The sequence below is a fragment of the Rhinoderma darwinii genome, chromosome 2 (genome assembly GCF_050947455.1).
Source record: "Rhinoderma darwinii isolate aRhiDar2 chromosome 2, aRhiDar2.hap1, whole genome shotgun sequence".
Taxonomy (NCBI): domain Eukaryota; kingdom Metazoa; phylum Chordata; class Amphibia; order Anura; family Rhinodermatidae; genus Rhinoderma; species Rhinoderma darwinii.
In genome coordinates this window covers 195261928-195285236 of record NC_134688.1, presented here as the reverse complement: position 1 = coordinate 195285236, position 23309 = coordinate 195261928, and the positions used below count along the sequence as shown (strand labels likewise).

At 41.8% G+C, this 23309-nt stretch overlaps 1 protein-coding gene across 1 annotated transcript in view; it reads left to right on the top strand.

Moving 5' to 3' along the window:
* CHST10 (carbohydrate sulfotransferase 10) overlaps nucleotides 1-23309 on the top strand; it is a 66755-nt gene that overhangs the window by 15692 nt on the left and 27754 nt on the right. The window contains exons 4-5 of the mRNA XM_075852677.1: nucleotides 20351-20582; nucleotides 21617-21722. Coding sequence (XP_075708792.1) covers nucleotides 20351-20582; nucleotides 21617-21722 — 338 coding nt within the window. The remainder of the gene's footprint in view (nucleotides 1-20350; nucleotides 20583-21616; nucleotides 21723-23309) is intronic.

The following is a 23309-nucleotide window of genomic DNA, read 5'->3' as shown; positions in this document are numbered from 1 at the left end:
TCACCATTGAGATCTATGGTGACTGAAACGGAAGCTGTGCTTTCACTCTCCGTTGCGGGGTTCACCCGACAGAACCCCCCGAAACGGAAGGCGAACGGTGATGTGAACAGGCCCTTATTCATACAAACGTATTTCTAGTTCGTATGCTGTCTGTTTTAACAACGGACAGCATACTGACCCATGCGTGTCAACGGGGCTATTCACCCCCTTTGTTTTTCAACCAATCTTGTGTCCATTGCAAAAAAATTCACAGCCTGCCCTATTCTGGTCCATTTTTGCAGTCCAGACCCACCCATTGAAGTCTATGGATCAGTTGCTAAAGAAAAGCAGGAAAAAGTGAACCAATAAGTGCTTGCACAGGAGAAAAATGGATGACACGGTCTGGAAACACGGTCTGTTTTTTTGCAGACGCAAATTGGACACGATTATGTGAGTAAGGTCTTCATAGATTACCTGTCAGTTTTAGGCTTTATTTAGACAAAACTAAGTATCGTCCGTTTTTTTTAATGGCGGTCACACGGCTTCATGTACTTCAATGGGGCTGTTCTACCGGCCGTTATTTTAACGGACCATGTGAACAACCCATAAAAAAAATAGGACGTCCTATTTTTGTCCGATTTCACGAATTCTTCAATCGACTCTAGTCTACGAGTGTGGGTGAGGGTTTTTCACGTCAGAGTTTACTCTCGTTAGTATAAATAAAGCCTTACACTGATAGGCAATAATGCTTCGCTATTCTGTATATACCAAAGCATTATATCAGCGATCGAAGGGGTTATCCAGTCATAAGAAATTGATGGCATATCCTCAGGATACTGTCACTGCTTGTGCTGTGAATCGCCGACACACATGTAGCGGCGGTTCAGTTTTACAGCCTTCTCCCATTTACTTGAATAAGAGAAGACCGTACGGTGAGTCGCCGACACTTGTAGTGACGATACACAATATTACAAGCAGGTAATAAATGAAGGTGAAGAAGCACTCGCATAAGCGCCAGATATTCATAGCCTATCCTGAGGATAGATCAATTTCTTATGATTGTGTAATGGGGTTGTCCAATCGCCATCAAGGGGTTTTATTTAGTAAAAGGGTTACAATTAAAAGTATACATATATGGTATCGCCGTGATTGTAATGTCCCGAACAATAAAGTTAACACATTATTCAAACAAAAAAAATGGCGGATATATATATAATATATATATCCCCTTAACGCACCGGGACGTACCGGTGCGTCCTGGCTAAAAACTGTCAACCTGTCAAAGGACAAGGTGACAGAACTGTGCTGTCAACTGTTTATGACAGTTGATCGGCACAGTAAGACTGCAGGGGACCATTCACAGCGGTCTCCTGCCGGCGATCGCTGTGATTGGTCAGTCAAAGCAGACTGACCAATCACAGTTCCATGACGTAGTGTATGTGATGGCGCTGGCTCAGAAGCTGAGCAGGGCTATCACCGCCGGGTATCGGCTGTGCAACAACCCGCTGTAACGCGATCGATGCATCGAAGTGTCTTGTAGCCTGTCGGCAACCACGATGGTTGCCACGGGCGCGGGTGTCAGCTGTTGGTCACAGCTGACATCGTGCCCTAACGGCCAGGACCGGAGCTAGGCTCCGATCCGGCCGATTAACCGCTTAGATGCAGCTTTGGCTTCATCTAAGTGATTAGATCGTACCCTATGGTTGCTAATGACAACCATTGGCACCCGCGGGTGTTCCGATGGTTGCTATGGCAACCGTAGCCTAACAATCGCTTCCTAGTACGGAAGGCTATTAGGCCCTGTCGGGAGGCGAAGCCTAATAGTCTCGCTGTCAGTGAATAGCTGACGGCTCTAATACACTGCACTATGTAGGTAGTGCAGTGTATTAGAATAGCGATCAGGGCTTCATGCCTTCAAGTTCCCTAGTGGGACAAAAGAAAAAGTTAAAACAAGTTAATAAAAATGTTGTAAAAAAGTTAAAAAAAATACGTTTCATGTTAAAAAACACTAACAGCCTTTTTTCCTATAAGTCTTTTATTATAGGAAAAACCAAAAAACATAAAAAAAAGTACACATATGTGGTATCCCCGCATCCGTAACGACCCAAACTATAAAAATATCACGCTATTTTACCCGTACGGTGAACATCGTAAATAAAAAAAACTATTCCAGAATCTGTTTGTTAGTCGCTACCCCTCGCAAAACAGAATAAAAAAAGGGATCTAAAATTTGCATGTGCCCCAAAATTATACCATTAAAAACTGCAGCCCGTCCCGCAAGAAACAAGCCCTCCCACCGCTTTTTTGACGGAAAAATAAAAAAGTTATCGCTCTCAGAATATGGTGACACCAAAAATAAATTATTTTAAACAAGTGATTTTATCGTGCAGACGCTGCAAAGCGTAAGAAAAACTATATACATATGGTATCGCCGTAATCGTACCAACCCGCAGAATAAATTAAAATTGTCATTAATAGCGCATGGCGAACGCCGTAAATTGCAATTTTCACTTTACACCGTCCACTGAGCATTCATTTCTAATAGAAAAAAAAACCTGTGTGGTCAAAATGCCTTCAGGGGTGCAGTTTCCAAAATGGGGGTCACTACTTGGGGGTTTGTTTTACTATTTGACCCCAGAGCTCTGCCATTGTGGGCTAATGCTGCAAAAATCACCAAAATAGGCCTCACATGCGCCTTTCACTCCTAAACCCTGTCATGTGTCCAGGCAAATGATAAATGCCTTGAGGGGTGTAGTTTACCAAATGGGGTCACTTCTCATGGTTTTACTCTCTACTCTGGTACCTAAGGGAGCTCTGCAAATGCGACATGGCGCCTGTACACCAGTCCAGCAAAATCTGCACTCTAAAAGCCCAATTGCACTCCTTCCATTTTGAGCTCTGCAATGTGCCCAAACAGCAGTTTAGGGCCACACATGGGGTATTGCTGTACTCTGGAGAAATTGGGTAACAAATTATGTGTTGTTTTTTCTCCTATTACCCCTTGTGGGAAAAAAAAATGGGTGCAAAACTACATATTTTTGGGAAAAAAAATAATTTTTCATTTTCACTGCCTCATTCTAATACAATCTATGAAACACCTGTGGGATCAAAATGCTCAGTACACCCCTAGATGATTACCCTGAGGGGTAAAGTTTCCAAAATGGAGTCACTTCTCAAGGGTTTCTACTGTACGGGTACCTCAGGGGCTCTGCAAATGCGACATGGCGCCCAAAAAACAATCAACCAAAATCTACATGCCAAGTAGCACTCCTGCCATTCTGAGCCCTGCGGTGTATCCAAGCAGCAGTTTATGACCACATATGGGGTATTGCCAGACTCGGGAGACATTGCTTTACAATTGTTGGGGTGCTTTTTCTCCTTTATTCCTTGTGAAAATGAAAACAATTCAACATTTTAGTGGAAAGAATGTAGATTTTCATTTTCACTGCATAATCCCAATAATTCAGCAAAAAAACTGTGGGGTCAAAATTCTCACTATACCGCTAGATAAATTCCACGAGGGGTATAGTTTCCCAAATGGTGTCACTTTTGCCGGGTTTGCACTATTTTGGCCCCTCAGTGGCTTTGCAAATGTGACATGGGGCCGCAAACCATTCCAGCAAAACTTGAGCTCCAAAAGTCAAATGGCGCTCCGTCTTTTCTAACTTCCGCCATGTGTCCAAACAGCAGTTTATTACCACATATGGAGTATTGCTGTGCTCAGAAGAGTTTGCTTTACAAATATTGGGGTGTTTTTTCTCCTTTGTCTGTTGTAAAAATGGAAAAAATCTGAGCTAAAACTACATCTTATTAGAAAAAATTTTGATTTTCAATTTCATGGCATAATTCCCATAAATTCAGCAAAAACCGTGTAGGGTCAAAATGCTAACTATACCCCTAGAAAAATTCCTTGAGGGTGTAGTTTCCAAAATGGGGTCACTTTTGGGGAGTTTCCACTGTTATGGTCCCTCCAGGGCTTTGCAAACACGACATGGCACCGAAAACCAATCCAGCAAAATCTGCGCTCCAAAATCCAAATGGCCCTCGTTCCCTTCTGAGCCCTGCCGTGGGTCCAAACAGCAGTTTATTACCACATATGGGGTATTTCCGTAATCGGGAGACATTGCTTTACAAATGTTGGGGTGCTTTTTCTCCTTTTATTCCTTGTAAAAACTAAAACATCGTATGTTTTTTCAGAAAAAAAGTAGAGTTTCATTTTCACAGACCAGTTCCAATAAATTTAGCAAAAATCTGTGGGCTAAAAATGCTAACTATACCTCTTAAAAAATTCCTTGAGGGATGTAGTTTCCAAAATGGGGTCACTTTTGGGGGGTTTCCACTGTTTTGGCACCACAAGACCTCCTCAAACCTGACATGGTGCCTAAAATATATTCCTAAAAAAAGGAGGCCCCAAAATCCACCAGGTGCTTCTTTGCTTCTCAGGCCGGTGCTTTAGTCTATTACCACACTAGGGCCACATGTGGGATATTTCTAAAAATTGCAGAATCTGGGCAATAAATATTGAGTTGCATTTCTCTGGTAAAACCTTCTGTGTTACAGACAAAACTGTATTACAAATGAATTTCGTAAACCTCTACTTTGCTTTATTTCCTGTGAAATGCCTAAAGGGTTAAAATAATTTCTGAATGCTGTTTTGAATACTTTGAGGGGTGCAGTTTTTAAAATGGGGTGGTTTATTGGGGGTTTCTAATATATAAGGCCCTCAAAGCCACTTCAGAACTGAACTGGTCCCTGAAAAAATAGCCTTTTGAAATTTTCTTGAAAATGCGAGAAATTTCAGCTAAAGTTCTAAGCCTTGTAACGTCCTAGAAAAATAAAAGCACGTTCATAAAACGATGCAAACATAAAGTAGACATAGGAAATGTTAACTAGTAAATATTTTGTGTGGTATTACGATCTGTTTTACAAGAAGATACATTACAATTTAGAAAAATGCAGATTTGTGCAAATTTTCTCTAAATTTTGGTGTTTTTGACAAATAAATATTGAATTTAACGACTACATTTTTTCAGTATCATAAAGTGCAACATGTCACGAGAAAACAATCTCAGAATCGCTTGGATAGGCAAAAGCATTCTGGAGTTATTACCACATAAAGTGACACATGTCAGATTTGCAAAAATCGGCTGTGTCCACAAGGCCAAAACAGGCTTAGACACTAAGGGGATATATAAAATTGTATTTATTTTTTAACGGGATGAAGTAAAAAATGAAATGAATCGGTAAGTCCCATGTGCCCCAAAATGGTACCAATAAAAACGACGATTTTTTTATTTTTTATTTATTTTCCAACATAGAAAAACAAAACCAAATGCATGACATTATATTGGACATTACAATTGGGTTAGTCAAAAACGTCAAAGCGGCAATAGAATTTCGCGGAAACCATACAGAATAGTTTGACATAGTTAACAACTTGAAACCCCCCTCTCCCCCCCTGACATCCGATAAATGCAATATCGAGATATATATAGATCAAAATGGACATAAAGAAAAATTCAGGTACATAGAAGCAAAATTAACCCAAATCCAAATCGCCCCCGAGGCAGCTCAGCCCTCAAATACTGACTGAGTCATCTCTTCAGTACTCCCAACGTCCCCGCCACAGCCCTCGTCAAGTACCAAGAAGTATAGTAGAACGGTGTCATCAGATCTTTAATTTCATTGGGCTGGAAATGTTTACATATAAAAACTTTCCATTTTTTTTAAAAACTTCGAGGAACAGGATTCCGCTGTTCGTTCAATATCTAGCCGATCCATATATATATATATATATATATATATATATATATATATATATATATTTCCAGTACATCCCTCATGACAGCACCACAGGAGGTTGCCCTATTGACCTCTGTAGGGACAGGAAGACAGAGGTGTTAAAAGGCCCCTCCCACCATCCACTTGCCAGTGTTCTTCCTGTCCCTACAGGGTCAGGAGCAGAGATACGTCGCTCCTGTGTTGCTGTAGGGGAAAAAAAACTCGGGCAGGGGGCAAGATCGGGGGTCTGTGTACTCCCCCCTTCTCTTCCCCCCTAAAGCCTAGACTAACACCCCTCTAACGAGAGGTCCCTTAGCTCCCAACCTAAGACACCTACCGGAGGAATCCTAGGCAGGGTTCCGGTAGGGTGTGGGGATCGGGATTCCCAAGCAGGCTTCGGCCGGGCTGCGTGACCAGACGGGGACCGGCAGCTCCATAGGTTTGGACGCACCGTCAGGGTATCCTCGCTGCGCCGCATAGCAAGCCTCAGTCGCCGGCTATGTGCGGCTGCACCTCAACGAATAGCCGCGACCGGAAATGACGTCTAGCTACTTCCGGTCCGCGGCCATCTTGGAAGGCGGGAAATTCAAAACGCCTGCATTTAAAGGGACACGCACAGGTATGTAGTTAGAGCTGTTACCTCTAACTTGGATTGATTTTGTGGATTGAATATTGCATTGCCTGCTACCTGTCGCGGTATGGAACTTCCTCGTCCTGACGGAACTCCAGATATGTCCCAGGGTCACGTGAGTCTCACCCTTGGGGTAAGGGTTATGACTCCTTATGTATGCACACCATACTTTACCTACCTTCTGTTTTCTCTAGGATAAAGATTCCTCTCAGAGACAAACTGATAAAAAGAAGGTTAAAAAATGTGCGACTTGTGAAAAAAAATTGCCAGAGTCACATAGGAAACAATTGTGTCTGGATTGTATTGCAAAAATACTAAAAGAGGAACAACCAACGTTTGTCTGAACTTAGGGCTATGATTCGTGAAGAAGTGAGTCAGTCAGTAGCCTCCCTCGCCCCTCCTCAAGAAACTCGCTCACACTCCCGGGAAAAAAGACCACGGATTGAAGTGGATCAAAAATAGTGTCCTCCTTCTCAGGGGTCTGACTCGGAGCAGGAGTGTTATTACCTATCGGAGGGTGAGTTACAAGAAGGAGAGGAACTCTTGCCTTCAACTTCATCCACTCAAGAGAAAAAAAAATTCTTCTCTTCCAAGATGTCTGATACCTTTAATCCAGGCAATACGGGAAACCATGGATATTCCCGAAGAAGACCAACCACATACCATCCAGGATGAGATGTTTGGAGGTCTAACGGAAAAGAAAACAAAGGTTTTTCCGGTAAACGAAAATCTCAAAAGAATGGTGACAACTGAATGGGAAGATTCAGAAAAATGACTGTTCATTTCAAGAGAGTTTAAAAACAGACTTCTCTCTGATCCAGAAGACACTAAACCTTGGGATGACATCCCAAAAGTAGATGTCCCAGTAGCCAGGGTTGCTAAAATAAAGCGCAATCCCATTTGAAGATTCCTCTCAGTTGAAGGATGCCATGGACTGAAAGGCAGACGGGCTACTGAAAAGAGCGTGAGAATCTTCCTCTGCTTTGATCTCGACTAATATCGCGGCCACATCAGTAGCAAGAGCAATGTTTATATGGTTAAACCAGCTGGAGACCCATTTGATGATGAAGACATCACGACAAGACCTATTAGAATCTCTACCCTTACTAAAGATGGCAACCGGATTCTTGGTAGACGCTTCAGCGGAATCTATTCGATTTCCTGCCAGGAATGGGGCTCTGTCAAATGCTTCTAGAAGAGCATTATGGCTCAAAATGTGGTCAGGAGATACGAAGTCCAAGAACAAATTATGTTCTATCCCGTTTACAGGGTCTCTGATGTTCGTTCCTCTCCTGGATAACATGCTGGAGGATGCAGCAGATAGGAAAAAGGGGTTTCCTGAAGAGAAACCAAAAAAACCCCCTCAGTTTGCAAGGTTTCGCCAACAGAGGGAACCTATCTTGCAGAACTACGGCGGGAAAGGGAAGTCCGGTCGCTGGAGTTACCCCAAAGGAAGAAGAGGTCGAGGATATCTCCTTAACCCCAATAATTCATTTCAGCCCTCAAAGCAATGATGCCAAGAGCGTGGGGGGAAGACTCCTACAATTTTATCCCAAATGGACGGGAATAACCCAGAACCCCTGGGTTCTAAAGATCATAGAAGAAGGGTACAAAATAGAATATTCCTCCAGAGAAATTTCTAATAACCCAGTACCAAGCAAAAGACCTTCATCAGATCCTTATCCGGGACGTCCAGAAACTACTCAAATTGAGAGCCATTACTCCAGTTCCCCACAACGAAAAATTCAAAGGCCACTATTCAAAAATCTTCTTAGTCAAAAAACCAAACGGTTCCTACAGGACAATAATCAACCTGAAGGTCCTGAACAAGTGGGTGAAATATCGAAAATTCAAGATGGAGTCTGGAGAATGGTCCCTAAACAGGGAAGTCTTTCTGTCCTTAACCCGAAGATGGGGTTATCCACAAATAGACCTGTTTGCCACAAGGAAAAACTCACAAGTAGAGACATTCTTCTCCCTAAATCTCAGAGACAACCCATTGGGAGTAGATGCATTGTCCCAACCCTGGGACATGGATCTGGCCTATGCCTTTCCTCCGTTTCCTCTAATACCAATGGTATTAAGAAAAATCCAGGAAGATTTGACAAAGCTCATCATTATTCTTCCCTATTGGCCAAAAAGAAGCTGGTTTTCCAATCTTAAAATACCTAGCATTGGAAGACCTTATCATGCTCCCAGTCAAGGAGAATCTTCTCTCCCAGGGTCCCTTATTCTTTCAGGGACTAGAAACTCTGAAATTGTCAGCCTGGATCCTGAAAGGCAGATCTTGAGAAACCACGGTCTGTCAGATGAGGTAATTTCAACTATCTTATCAAGTCATAAAGAAGTTGCCTCAAAAAATTTGGAAGACATTCTATTCCTGGTATGGAGACCCAGGACCAGACCCCTTTTCTCCCAACATCGCGAAAATCCTAGATTTTTTACAATCGGGATTCAAAAAAGGGCTTAGCCCTAGTACCTTTTTTAAAAGTGCAGATTTCAGCCTTAGGTAATTTTTTTTAACACTCCCTTGGCTGAACATCGGTGGATCAGAAGATTCACTCAAGCGGTCTCTAAACTGAAACCTTCCCTAAAGAAATCCGTTCCTACCTGGGATTTGCATGTAGTGTTAACCACTCTTTGTGATCCCCCCTTTGAGCCACTCGACACCATTAGTATGCATTTTTTAACTCTAAAAGCTGCATTCTTAGTCGCTATTACTTCAGCAAGAAGGATTGGAGAAATCCAATCTCTGTCGGTCATAGAACCCTACCTAAAAGTACAAGAGAATAAGATCATTCTAAAGCTGGATCCTTCATTTATTCCAAAGGTATCTACTGCTTTCCATAGAGAACCAGAAATAATTCTACCTTCCTTTTATCCAGATCCAAAAAACCAACAAGAAGAAAAATTCCATTGCCTGGATGTCAGGCGAACAATTCTTCAGTATCTGGATAGAACCTCCTCCTGGAGACTAGATAAAAATGTATTTGTCCTGTTTGGGGGAAAGAATAGAGGAAAGAAAGCCTCAAAAGGCTCTCTAGCGAAATGGGTAAAAACTACCATACAAGAAGCCTATAAAGTCCCAAGGACTATGTGCCCCACAAGGCATCAGAGCCCATTCAACGAGGGCAGTTTCGGCATCCTGGGCAGAAAGAAGAGAAGCCTTTATGGACCAAATCTGCAGAGCTGCCACTTGGTCAAGCCATCATACGTTTTGCAAACATTATAGGCTAGATGTTCTGTCGGATACGGATTTAAGTTTTGGACGGAAAGTCCTCCAATCCGTAGTCCCGCCCTGAGCATTATAATTTGGTATTGCTCCTGTGGTGCTGTCATGAGGGATGTACTGGAAAATAGGAATTAGACCTACCGGTAATTGTATTTCCAGGAATCCATCATGACCGCACCCTTACATTCCCTCCCTTTATTGAAATTCTGATTTGTGCAATTAACATGTCAGTTATTATCCCTAGAAATAAAATAGGGTTGCATCCATCCTGGTGTAGTAATTGAAAAACACTGGCAAGTGGGTGGTGGGAGGGGCCTTTTAACCTCTGTCTTCCTGTCCCTACAGAGGTCAATAGGGCAACCTCCTGTGGTGCTGTCATGATGGATTCCTGGAAATACTATTACCGGTAGGTCTAATTCCTATTTTTTTTCAACTGAGAAATAACCAAGGATTGAGGGTAGCTGTGGCTTAAGCCAAAGAGCAAGCAGGGATCTTTTGGCACCAGAAGAAAGGCATGAAGTACGTCAGGAACGTGCTGAGCAGCAGGGAAGACCTGAAACAAAAGAGGTAACGGCTGCACCGCAAGTGATATCCCCCATGTCTCCATAATAACCCCCGAAATCTCACTCCAATATGTAAACAGTTTGGGTCAAGTCCACAAACCATGAAACAGATTAGTCTTGGGTGTGTGACAACGTGGACACGCCACAAGTCTATCAGGAAAGTCTGGATGAGGGGGAATGTCAAAACCATATATAGCCCTGTGAATGAACTTAGTGTCGCTCTCTCCAATGTTCACAAACAACTGCTTTACGTACCCGTGCCCACCCCCCTAAAATCTGTTGGGTAAGATCTTGTTGAGGAATCTCCTTACTCCACGTTTTGAACATTGTGGAAGTGGTTAGCTCTGGCCATTGTTTCTCGCAGAGTGTAGTATAGAAAGGATAAAGAGGATTTAACTGGGGGAGTCATAATCAAGGTATCTAAGAGATTCTTAGAACATTCAGGAACTACATTGTGCAACTTCGACCTAAAAAAAGACATTAATTGGCAATAGGCTAGGTGATGTCGTGAGGAAAGATTTTTTTAAGGCTTGCAACTCTTGGAAAGTCGTATAGTGGTTTTCAGTAGAGTGCAGTAAGTGGCTAAGCTTGGAGATCCCCAGCAAGTTCATTTCACGGAAGTGAGTTCTCCCTCCCCTGAGGGAACTCTGGATGCCCCCATAGATTCATATGTTTCGAGATGTGTTGAGGGAGGCCAAGAAGGGATCCAATAGACTTCCAAGCCATAATGGTATCTCTAAATAATATACAGTGTTTAACTGCCGGAGCTATGTTCCCAATAGAAGTATGTATTATAGAAGACAAATGCAGTGGAGCCACCACCCCCTCCTCAAGGGCGTAGTTGGAGTAGAAATTCGAACCTTGTAGCCAACCAAGGCCATGACGTGCTAAATTGTAGCTGCGAAGGTCAGGAATATTAACTCTAGACAATGAGATGGACGAGGAAAGAAATCCTGGAGTATATATTTTTGCGGACGGAGCCGAATATAGGGCACCAATAAAGGATCGAAAGGGTCCCAGTATGAACATAGAGTCCAGCGTTCTTCCCAGCCAATCCCAATTAACCATGTCAAAAGCTTTTTCAGCATCAATAGTAAGGATAGCTGGGTTTGAGTGTGCAGAAGGATTGACCTTAATGTCATCAAGGACATTAAGTATTTTCCGAATATTGGACACCGCGAAGCGGCCTTTTACAAAACAAACTTGACTTGGTGAGATTAATCTAGGTAGTATAGTGGCTAATCTATCCGCCATAAGTTTAGAAATTTAATTTTAAGTCGGAGTTAATTAAAGAAATCGGGCGATATGAGGAAGCTAGTTCTGGGTCTTTTCCAGGCTTTGGAATGACCTTTTATGTATGCAACATTGGAGGCTGCGGGAATTGTTTGTCCTGACAAATATCCATTATATAAACGGAGTAAGCAAGGTGTAATCTGATCCCTCAGGACCTTGAAATATTCGCTAGCGTATCCATCCGGGCCTGAGGCTTTCTGTAGTTTCAGGGAATTTATGCAAGATTTCAGCTTTAGCTCCGTAATTGGAGAATTTAGGAGTATCTGTTCCTCCTCCTGTGAGTTTGGGAAGATGCAGGGACTCTATGGCGGTAGGTAGCGATGTCGGACTGTACGTTTTGTCTAGCATATAAATCCTCATAAAATTGTCTTAAGATGGAGTTAACTTGCTTTGGGTGTGACTGTGAGGTTCCAGTTTTATCCTTCAAAGTGGTAATATGAAACTGTGATCCCGTAGGTTTGGACAAACGTGCCAGTAACCTCCCCGCTTTATTACCATATCGAACCATTTTAGCTTCAAAAGCAGACCGTTTCAGTTTTTCCCCTTTTGTCCAACCACAGTTCATAATCCCCCTTTGCTTTCTGCCAGGCTTCTTTGTATGAAGGAGTTGGATTAACTTGAAAACGGGTGTAGGTTCGTCTTAGAGCAAGACCAAACTCCTCAATTTTCTTTTTAGTCTGATTTTTGACTTTTGAGACATATGCGATAAGCTGCCCTCTCATGACCACTTTTGAGGTGTCCCAAAATAACTGAGAATCTTGTGAATGAGCTCCATTGGTAGACTCAAAGTCCAACCACCAGTCTTTGAGTAAAGCTTGGAACGCTTCATCCGATGCCAAATTACTAGGGAACAGCCACAAAATATCCGTGCCCCTTGGAAAGCAGTCGTGTATATCAAGCAACTCCGGGGAATGGTCTGAAATAACCATAGGCTCAATATCGCACTGATGCACCCGCTGAAGGAGAGGGGTTGATACTAAAGTATAGTCAATGCGTGACCATGATTGCTGAGAGTGTGAATAGTGCGAATATTCCCTGCCATCAGGATGATGTAACTGCCAGGAATCATCTAAACCGGTGTCTGAGAGGAAAGATTGTAGTGTGGTTTCCTTAGTTAGCCCTGTGAGAAGAGATGGTTTGTGAGGATTACTCCTATCTTCTGCAGGTTGTAAGACTACATTCAAGTCTCCGCCCAAGAGTTTAGATGGTACAGAATCAGCTGTAAGCACAGCACTTAAAGGAACAGTGTCATCACAAATTATTTTTTTTATATGTTAAAGATGTTAGTGCTTTATTAAAAACGTTTATATTTATTTGTGTGTTTGTGTTTTACTTTTTCTTATTTTTACACTTTTTCTTCCCTATGGGGGCTGCCATTTTTTTGTTCAATTTCTGTATGTGTCGATTAACGACACATACAGACATGGAATACGGCAGCCACAGTCCCATAGGGACTGCGAACGGCTCACGTCCCATTCACTTGTGTGTACGGCATCTGTGTGGGAACTGCGCATGCGCCGCTCCCACACAGTCCAATTTGAAATTGGCGCCGTCCGGCGCCATTTTCCTGTGGACCGGAAGTCGCGGCCGGACCGTAATATTACTACTTCCGGTCGCGGCTTCCGGACTTGTGCACTTGGACCAGCGGCAGCAGACGGAGCGGACGGGCCGGAGGGAGCCGCGGCGGCAGGAGCAGGTAAGAGATTTCAATGTATGTTCGTGTTTGTGTGTGTTTACTACTGTATGTAAACCTACTACACTGTGTGTTAGCTCAAAAAATGGCGACACACAGTGTAGGAGGTTTGACCGTTCAAACCCCTCGTTTATCCCGGCACTAGCCAGGATAAAGGAGGGGGGGGGGGATGCTGAGAGCTCACTAGAGCGAGGGCTTTTTACCCAATTTTGCAATGCTGCAATTTTGGGAATAGCTCCATCTAGTGACCAGAAATGGGAAATGTTATAAATTAGAATTAATTTATAATATTTCCTGACTCGTGAAAAAAATAAAAAAAATTTGAACAATGTTTAATCACCCACACACTAAATGTTTAATTTTTTTTTTAAAAAACATGTTTTTCTGGCAACACATTCCCTTTAACGTCTGGAAAAAGGGGGGACTATGGACATTAGGGCCATACACGTTATATAGACTAATAGAGTCTGATGGGTCGGTGAGGCGTATATTTACCCATCTCCCGTCTGAATCAGATGTAGTACCCGTGACTGAATAGGGAAGATTCTTACCAAGGAGTATCAGAACTCCCGCCTTAGAGTGCTGGGCAGGGGATCCATACACCTGGCCTACCCACAGTTTTTGCATACGGTGATATTCTAACTCTGTGAGATGCTTTTCCTGTAGAAGCGCAATGTCTGTCTTTAATCTTTTAAGATGGCGCAGTACCATCATACGCTTATGGGGTGACTTGAGTCCCTTAACATTCCATGATACAATTCTCATAAACAGTTGACATAAGTAGCTTATCAATGTGAATGTCTAAAAGCAAACCCCCCTCCCCTTAACCAATAATACATACCCAAATTTGCAACCAACAGCAGAAATATAGCACAATTGATGTACAATTGTACCAACCATGTATTTGTGTCGTGCGACTTCACTTTTTTCCCACATGTAAAGACACAACTATCTCAACATCGCCGTAGAAAAGCAGCTCCCAACTGAGTCACTGGTATGAATGCAATGGTGAGTGATCAAGCACGGAAGGTGATAACAAAGGAGAAATCATCCATCAAATGTCACCTAAGATGTCACAACAACCAGGAAGCAAAGCAAATATAGCACGAACAAATATCTTGAAATACAGAGCAATATGGACCCATATAATCAAAAAGGATATCATGTAGAAGTCCTGGTCGCTTCTGATTTCTTGAGCCTCAGAATAGGAGAGTCTTTCAAGTGAGTTGCTGCTGGAGATTCTTAATCCTCTGTGGCTTAGGAGCCGAGAAAGAAAATCCATCTGACTGGGAAGTGTCATCTCTGGACAGTTCGCGCGGGTCATCAGTCGGATCATGCGGAGAAGAGCATTCAGGAGGTGCGGATTTCAAGATGGCAGCCACCGCTTCCGGGGAAGAAAAGGTGTCGTATGAACCATCTGTATTAGCGACCTTGAGAACTGCCGGGTACAATAAGGCAAATTTGACACGGCGCTTGTATAGTGCTGAGCAAATTTGTGAGCGAGCTCGACGTTTTTTCGTGACTTCCGCTGAGAAATCACCGAAGACCAAAATGCGGTGCCCTTTTATAATCCAGACCGTCACGTCTACTTTTAAAGGCCTTCAGCAAGGCCGTTCTGTCAGAGTAGTCTAAATACTGAACAATGACTTGGCGAGGGCGAGGTCTCGTCACCTGTGTACCCCTTTTCTGCGGATCGCAGGTCAGGACCGACTCTATGAGCCCGTTCCACTTTGCAGGTTTGGCGGATTCCCAGAGCTTCCGGTAAGTCTGACTCGCAAAAACGCCGGAGATCCTTCGCCAAAACACTGTCTCTGGCAAACCTACTATACGTAGATTATTTCTGCGCGACCTATTTTCTAGGTCTTCTACTCTATCCCAGAGTTTTTGATTGTCTAGTCTCGTGTCTTGGACTAATTGGCAGAGATCCATAAAAGCTGTATCCACGTGGTGCATGGCTACCTCGAGTGTATCTATACGCTCCCCCTGCTTCGTTACCGTGTCATGCAATTGAGACAGGAAAGTGGTAACCGTTTTAGACAGGGATTCTTGTAGATCCGGGGAGATTAGCTGTGCTACTTGAATCGCCAATTGTTTATAGTCTATATTCAGTGTAGACTCACCAGACGTTGAGGCCGGTGAAGGTTGAGGAGCTTCAGACTTATCCGGAGTAGTTTGCAGAGAAGATTCATCCACCGTGATGGCTGTCTGGTGGGCCGCGCGGCTGGACTTGTTCTGTGCACTGGATTTTCCCATGATATGAACTAATCTGTCCATATACCCACAGGATATACTTCCGTGCTACAGGAGAGTAGAATCTGGTGTCCCTGCGTTAATTGGTAAGGTCTGAGCAAGTGCTAAGTGGATCTAAGGCAGGAGCGCTCACACTCGTGTGTCCTCACATGCAAGCGCCGGAACCGGAAGTCAAAACGACATCTTATCTCGTAAAAAAAAAACAAGCCCACATGCGGCTACATCGACAGAAAAATACAGAAGTCATGGCTTTTGACAAAAACATAATTGTTTTTAATGTGCAAAAGTAGTCCAACTAAAGTAAAAAAATAAATAAATATATACATATTTGGTATTGCTATAATTGTACTAACCAATAGAATAAAGGTAATACATTATTTACGCCGCTTAGTGAAGGTGTAAGTTTAAAAAATGCAAAAAACAATCGCCGAATTTGCCTCACTGAATAGGAATTTTACAAGTGAATTCTCCATTGAAATGATCAGTGTAGGGGAGGCATTTTTTTTTTTTCTAATATGATCTATTACTAAGTTTCTTATATTTACTTGATTTATGGGGGAAAAAATTAAACATTGATAAGGCTTTGTTCACATCTGCGTCTGCGCTACGTTCGCGGGTCCCGTCAGACTTTTCCGTCGGGGGAACCCATGAACCGAAAACCATAGCTTTCTGTTTGTATTACCATTGTCTTCAATGGTAATGCCTCTGTTGCTAATGGTTTCAGTTTGTCTCTGTTCCATAAGGTTTAATTTTTTATATTTTTTTTTTTTTAGTCCATAGCGCAGCCAACTGGTAAGGCAAATGGAAAGCTGAGGAAATATTAGTCGTAAAAGATAAAGAAATAAAAAAAACTGTTTTAAGCCTTTTTTTTTTTCTTTTTTTTTTAAACCGGATGTAGATCCTTTTCAGGTGACTTTTCCGAATAAGTTGTCACATGTGTTTGCGTGAAGAATAACACGATTTCTTTATATGACTTGTAACTGCATTATTTAGCAGTTTTCCCCTCTGCAGGCTCGATCTGTAATTCTCAATTTTCTCTGAGCTAGTGGGTGAAGCCTAAGTGCTATCATGTCTTCTATACACTACATAAATATAGAAGAGGAGAATCCTGCTCTTCAATCTCTATTTATTGCATATATAGAAGCAGCAGCATGGAGGACATTACGAGTGAGTCGATAGTCTGTTTTGTCTCGAGGAGATTGAATTTACTGCTTTTTCCGAGTGAGTGAACAGTTAGGAGGTGGGGTGGGGTGGGGGGGGGGGGGAGTGAGAGAAGAAAGAAGCCTGATAAGTGGAGAGAGTAATTTTTCATAAGATATTCGCTGATTTATGCAAAGTTTGTTGAAAAGTTAGTGACCATTTAACGTTCAATTGATCAGACTTATTTTATAGAAAGAGACACATCTGCACAAGGACTCCATGACGACACTGCACCTGACAGACCATGCCATTATAACATCTAGCCATATAACTAATAACACTTTTTTTAATGTGCATTCATGCTTGTTCTATTTTCCTCTCGGAGGTCTCTTTTTAACTCTGGCTGTATAAAGGAGACCGGATTGAGCTGATTCAGAAGGAGGAATTTACCATACGTCTTACACCAGTTTTCAAGCTTAGAATAGTCAATTTGCGCAAAAAAAATATTACTGTTGTGGCACTTGTGCCGCGCACACCACTTTCCCAGAAAGTGGCTGTGGCTTAGTAAAGGGGTGTGTGACATGACAAATTTACTATAGATTATATCGGAAAGCTACGCACAGACCACCAGAGATGTGCCTAATTTAATAAGGTGTCTGTTGCAATAAATCAGGTGCATCTTACTTCAGCAATCTTTTTTTATTAAGACTGGCGTATGAAACTAGTCTTAATAAATCTTCCCCAGTGTGTTTCTGTGAACGCATCTTACTTATTTGTTGAGATCTCATGCAACAAATTAATATGTTATACTGAATTGAGATTTGGACTTTTTAAATGCTTCAAAAATAGAATTGTCAATAGTTTGTATTTTATTTGATTAAAAAAAAAAAGGTGAACAGAAGAGGAATCGAAATCAAATCAATATTTGATGTGACCACCGTATGCCTTCAAAACCGCATCAATTCCTCTAGGTAGACTTGTATGCCATTTTTGAAGGAACTTGGCAGGGAGGATGTTCCAAACATCTAGCCACAGATCTTCTGTGGATGTAGGTTTTTTTTAAATCCTTCTGTCTCTTCATGCAATCCCAGACAGACTCGATGATGTTGAGATGGGGGGGGGGGGGGCATATCCTCACTCTCAGGGCTCCTTTTTCTTTATGCTGAAGATCGTTCCGAATGACAATGATTGTATGTTTGGGGTCGCTGTCCTCCTTCAGAATAAATTTGCAGCCGATCAGATGCCTCTCTGATGGTATTGCGTGATGAATAAGTATTTGCCTGTATTTCTCAGCATTGAGGACACCATTAATTCTGACCAAATCCCCCAACTCCATTTGCTGAAATGCAGCCCTAAACTTGCAAGGAACCTCCACCATGCTTCACTGTTGCCTGCAGACACTCATTATTGTACTGCTCTTCGGCGAACAAACTGTCTTCTGTTACAGCCAAATATTTCAAATTTTGACGACTCAGTCCAGAGCACCTGCTGCCATTTTTCTGCAGCCCAGTTCCTATGTTTTCGTGCATAGTTGAGTCGCTTGGCTTTGTTTCTATGTCTAAGGTATGGCTTTTTGGGCGCAATTCTTCCATGAAGGCCACTTCTGGCCAGTCTTCTCTGAACAGTAGATGGGTGTACTTGGGTCCCACTTGTTTCTGCCAGTTCTCAGCTGATGGCACTGCTGGACATCTTCCGATTTTGAAGGAAGGTAAGCATGATGTGTCTTTGATCTGCTGCACTGTTTCCTTGGCCGACCACTGCGTCTTCAGTACTCAACATTGCTTGTTTCTTTGTGCTTGTACAAAAGCGCTTGAACAGCACATCTTAAAACCCCAGTCTGCTTTGAAATCTTTGCCTGGGAGAGACCTTGCTGATGCAGTGTTGTCTTGTTGCAGTGCTCAGTCTTGCCATGGTGGGCCTGTGACGTGAAACTATCTTTCACAACCTCACCTTTGTAGCAGAGTCCGGCTGTTCCTCACTCAGTTTAAAGCCTCCTGCACAGCTGTTTCTGTTACAGTTAGTGACTGTTTCAACCTACAAATGGAAACGATGATCATTCTCACCTATTTGGTATAATTGGTTATTCATACATCTGACTATAATCCTACAAATCTCATGACTTTGCAAGTGTAGCTAGAAGGATTGATGCTGTTTTGAAGGCAAAGGGTGATCACACCAAATATTGATCTAATTTAGATTTCTCCTTCTGTTCATTCAATTTGCATTCTTTTAATTGAAAAAATCAAAACTTAACACTTCTATTTTTGAAAGCATTTTTACTTTGCAGCATTTGTCCACAACTGCCTAAAACTTTTACACAAAACTGTGTGTGTGTGTATAGAGCGAAAATAAATGTGTGTGTGTGTGTGTATAAAATTTGATTTTTTTATTTTTTTTTCTGTTTTACTTAACAGTAATACCAAGAGATTAATTTAATAAATTTATTTTCTTTTGTATGTGTGTATATATATATATATATATATATATATATATATATATATATATATATATATATATATAATATTTTTTTATTTTTTTTAAACATATACTGCTATAATTGTACGTAACAACTTTTAACTTCTGCGAATACTTTTTTTTTATCAGAAAAATGTCTATCTAATTGATTAGAACTTCTAGGTTCCCCGGCTGGGAACAGGATCTATAATTAATTATGCACTGCGTGCACTAACATCCCCCTCTGCCCGTCACCACCCCTGCCGGTCTCCGTCATTGCAGACGAGACCGTGTAAATTTCATCAGGGCCAGGCAGACGGCATCGAGCACTTGGGGGATAGATTACATTATAGTGTCTGAGCAGGACCCTGTGCAGTACCAGCTCCACAATGGGTTGTTAAATAAATCACATTAAGGCTGGATTCACACGACTGTGAAAAACGTTCCTTGTCTCAGACGGATTTCCCTTACTGACCATGGTATATGTGAAAGGGACTCCTGCCATCATAATAATTTAGGCTGCAGTCACACGACTGTGAAAAAAAATGGCCGTTAAAGACCCATCAATTGTCAGTTTTTCATGTCCATTTTGCATCAGTGTCTCCAAATGGAATCTCTTTGTCAGGGGTATTTTTTTATGTCCCATACCCCTGAAAACACCACGCTGCCCATGTAGAAAGTGACGCAGTGCCCACAAAATGACACAATGCCACCCCCATATAGTGCCATGCACCCCCACTCCCTCGCAGTTCGCAGAACCCCCCCCATCCTTCTTGTAGATGGAGCCACTGTAGTTGCCACTAGGAGTTGAATCCCTGGCCAGAGTTTGCCGATGCTTTGACCGGGGATACAGCTCCTATTGGGAACTACAGTGGCGCGATCTGTGTGTGGAGGGGGGGGGGGGGGTGGTGTGATCTGCAAGGGTGGTTGCTCTGTGAAGTGGGGTGGTTGCGATCTATACAAGAGATACAAAGGGGTAGTATCTACGGGGCGGTGTGGCTTTATACGAGGAGTCCCTGCTTCCCCATCGAACTGCTGTTCTGTGCTCTATCATTTAGTTCAGTACAGAACAGCAGTTCCGTGGAGAAGCAGGGGCAAAATGGTGCAGCTTGTCAGACCAGGCAGATGACGAGGCGGCTGAGAGGAACTTCTTCCTGCAGCATGTCGCGACGGCGCCACAAAAATAAAATAGATTCAACGATTTTGTTAAAAAACAGAATTGTCAGAGGCCTTAAGGGCAAAGTGATCTGATTAATCGCCCTGCCACTGCACCAAAATAATGTAATTCTTGTTGGCGTATACTTAAAATTTGTATGTATAATCTTTCATTTCAGCCAACAATGGAAACGTTTAAAAATTTGAGCCACATCGATCTCATCCACAAGGAGCGACTGGAGCTACTCGGAAGTTTATGCAGGAATGGGTCACGCGGGAACTTTACTCATTCTGTCATTTCCAAGTTTGTGCTGGATCGAATCTTTGTCTCTGATAAGCGCAAGATCTTGTTTTGTCAGACCCCCAAAGTAGGAAATACCCAGTGGAAAAAGGTTCTCATTGTTTTAAACGGTAATTCATACACATTTGAATACTTTTCTATATTCATACATCCAAGATCAGCATCTTCACTATTTTAATCAGTTGATTTGAATGAAAAAAAAATAAAATTGCAATATAGATGTCCGTTACTTTTACATTGTAAGGGCTTTGTACTTCCTGTTATTTAAGGTAACTGCAATGTAACCGTAAAACGCCATGACACAAATCTTCCTGGGTAAGAAATTGTCAAATGCTGATTACCTCTCCCTGCAACTCCTTCCAGAGTGGAAAATACAGTATCTGGAAACAATGGGGGATATTATCACAACTACTGGTAGCGAAAATGGGGCAGTTGACTATAGCAGCAAATTAGTTCACTGCTTTTCATTTTTCAAAGTGTATTAGAAAAATAAAAGCTGGAGTTTGATTAATCTTCACTAATACCCCTGCTCCAGTTTAATAAATCTGCCCCAAAATGTCGTAGGCCCAACTAAAATAAAAAGCGAGTAAGACACTTTATGGCTTCATGCACACGGCAGAGCCGTATGCACAGTCTGTGCGGAGTCTTTACTTCATCGTACCATGTAGTTGTAGGTACTCTGTGTGCCTACTTACCTCACCTTAGTTTTACGCTAGTTCATCATAGAGAAAATGCTTCTAGGAGGGAGTAGCCATGTAATACAGGATGTGATGGAATGGAACTCGACAAAAGGAAAACTGTGCCTCCATATGAAAAATATGGAGGCGCACAGTGGTGTGGTATGGTCTTAGACTTTCATGGGTACCCTAATGGCCTCCTTTTATTATTATTTTTTAAGGCTTCTCACTGGTGACCTATTGGAACCTGCGAAATGTTAAGATTGTAATTTTCCTTTTTAATAAAAAAAAAATTTACATTCTGAAATCTCAATAATTAGAATCTAAGCGGCCTCGTGATGAAATATAATTTTTGCTTTTTAAACCTGGCCATGTGCCTGATCTTGCAATAAAATAAGAAAAATAATTAAATACTACTCGCAATTTTCATTCCTCAATATGCTATTAAATTTACATTGTTTTTGCAGGGGCATTTTCATCGATTGAGGATATTCCAGAAAATGTGGTTCATGACCATGATAAGAATGGTCTTCCTAGGCTATCTTCATACAGTATGGCAGATGTGCAGGAGAGGTATGGCAACTGCACAGGCAATACATTGACAGCCATTTCAAGCATGCAAAATTGTTCAAAATTTTTTTAAATTAAAGAAAAAAATCAAAGCTTTTATTTTGGCAGCTACACTCCAATATATATTTGGGAATTGATGTGTGTGCAATTCCTTAAAATTAACCCCTTAAGGACGCAGCCTAGTTTGGGCCTTAAAGGGAACCTGTCACCAACATTTCACCTATTGAACTTTACTTATCCCTCACTGGCCGCTGCTATCAAAAGTTCTTTACCGTTATCCCCTCTCCTAAACTCCTCCTCCGACTGTAAATAACGGTCCGCAAACATTTCGCACCTTTTATCGTAATAATCCGGTGTCCCATTGTGCGCACACCCCAGAAGAGGACATCAATGCACAAGCGTGGGATGTTGTGTGCTGGGGGAAGGCGAGGAGCTGCCAATCAAAAGTAAGGAGGCGGGGCAAACTCTGAAAGACTTGAGGAATGAAGATATGACTCTTTTCAAACGAAGATTTGACTCTTTTATGCTCATTAGCATACAGTGTGGGAACACTAAAAAACTGAATACTAAAGCTACAGAGCCGTCTAAGAAGAGAATTATAGGTTATATAGAAATGATTTTTCACCCACTACCACCTGGTATTGCTGGTTTAATAGGTGAAATGCTGGTGACAGGTTCCCTTTAAGGCTCAGAGCCCATTTTTCAAATCTGACCTATTTCAATTTATGTGGCAATAACTTCAGACTGCTTATACCTATCCAAGCGATTCTGAGATGGTTTTTTCGTGAGACATTGGGCTTTTTGTGATAGTGGTAAAATTTGGTCGATATATTCAGTGTTTATTTGTGAAAAATTGCAAAATTTTGAGAAAATGTGATAAAAATATCATTTTTCTGAATTCAAATGCATCTGCTTGTAAAACAGATGGTTATACCACCCAAAATAGTTACTAGTTCACATTTCCCATATGTCTACTTTTATATTTGCATGGTTTTTTGAACATTCTTTTATTTTTCTAGGACGTTACATGGCTTAGAACATAAGCAGCAATTTCTTATATTTTGACTAAAATGTCAAAAGCCACTTTTTTTTTTTTTTTAGGTACCTGTTCAGATCTGAAGTGGCTTTGAGGGGCTTATATATTAGAAACACCCATAAAATACCCCATTTTAGAAACTAGACCCCTCAAAGTATTCAAAGTAGCATTTATAAAGTTTATTAACCTTTTAGATGTTTCACAGGAATTTAAAGCAAATCAGAGGTGAAATTTACAAATTAAATTTTTTGTCAGAAAATCCATTTTATTCCAGTTGTTTTTTTCTGTAAAACAGAAGGTTTTACCAGAAAAACGCAACTCCATATTTATTGCCCAGATTCTGCAGTTTTGAGAAATATCTCACATGTGGCCTTAGTGCAGTAATGGACTGAAGCACCGGCCACCGAAGCAAAGGTGCACCTAGTGGATTTTGAGGCCTCCTTTTTATTAGGCACCATGTCCGGTTTGAAGAGGACGTGTGGTGCCAAAACAGTGGAAACCCCCCAAAAGTTACCCTATTTGGCAAACTACACCCCTCGGGGAACTTATCGAGG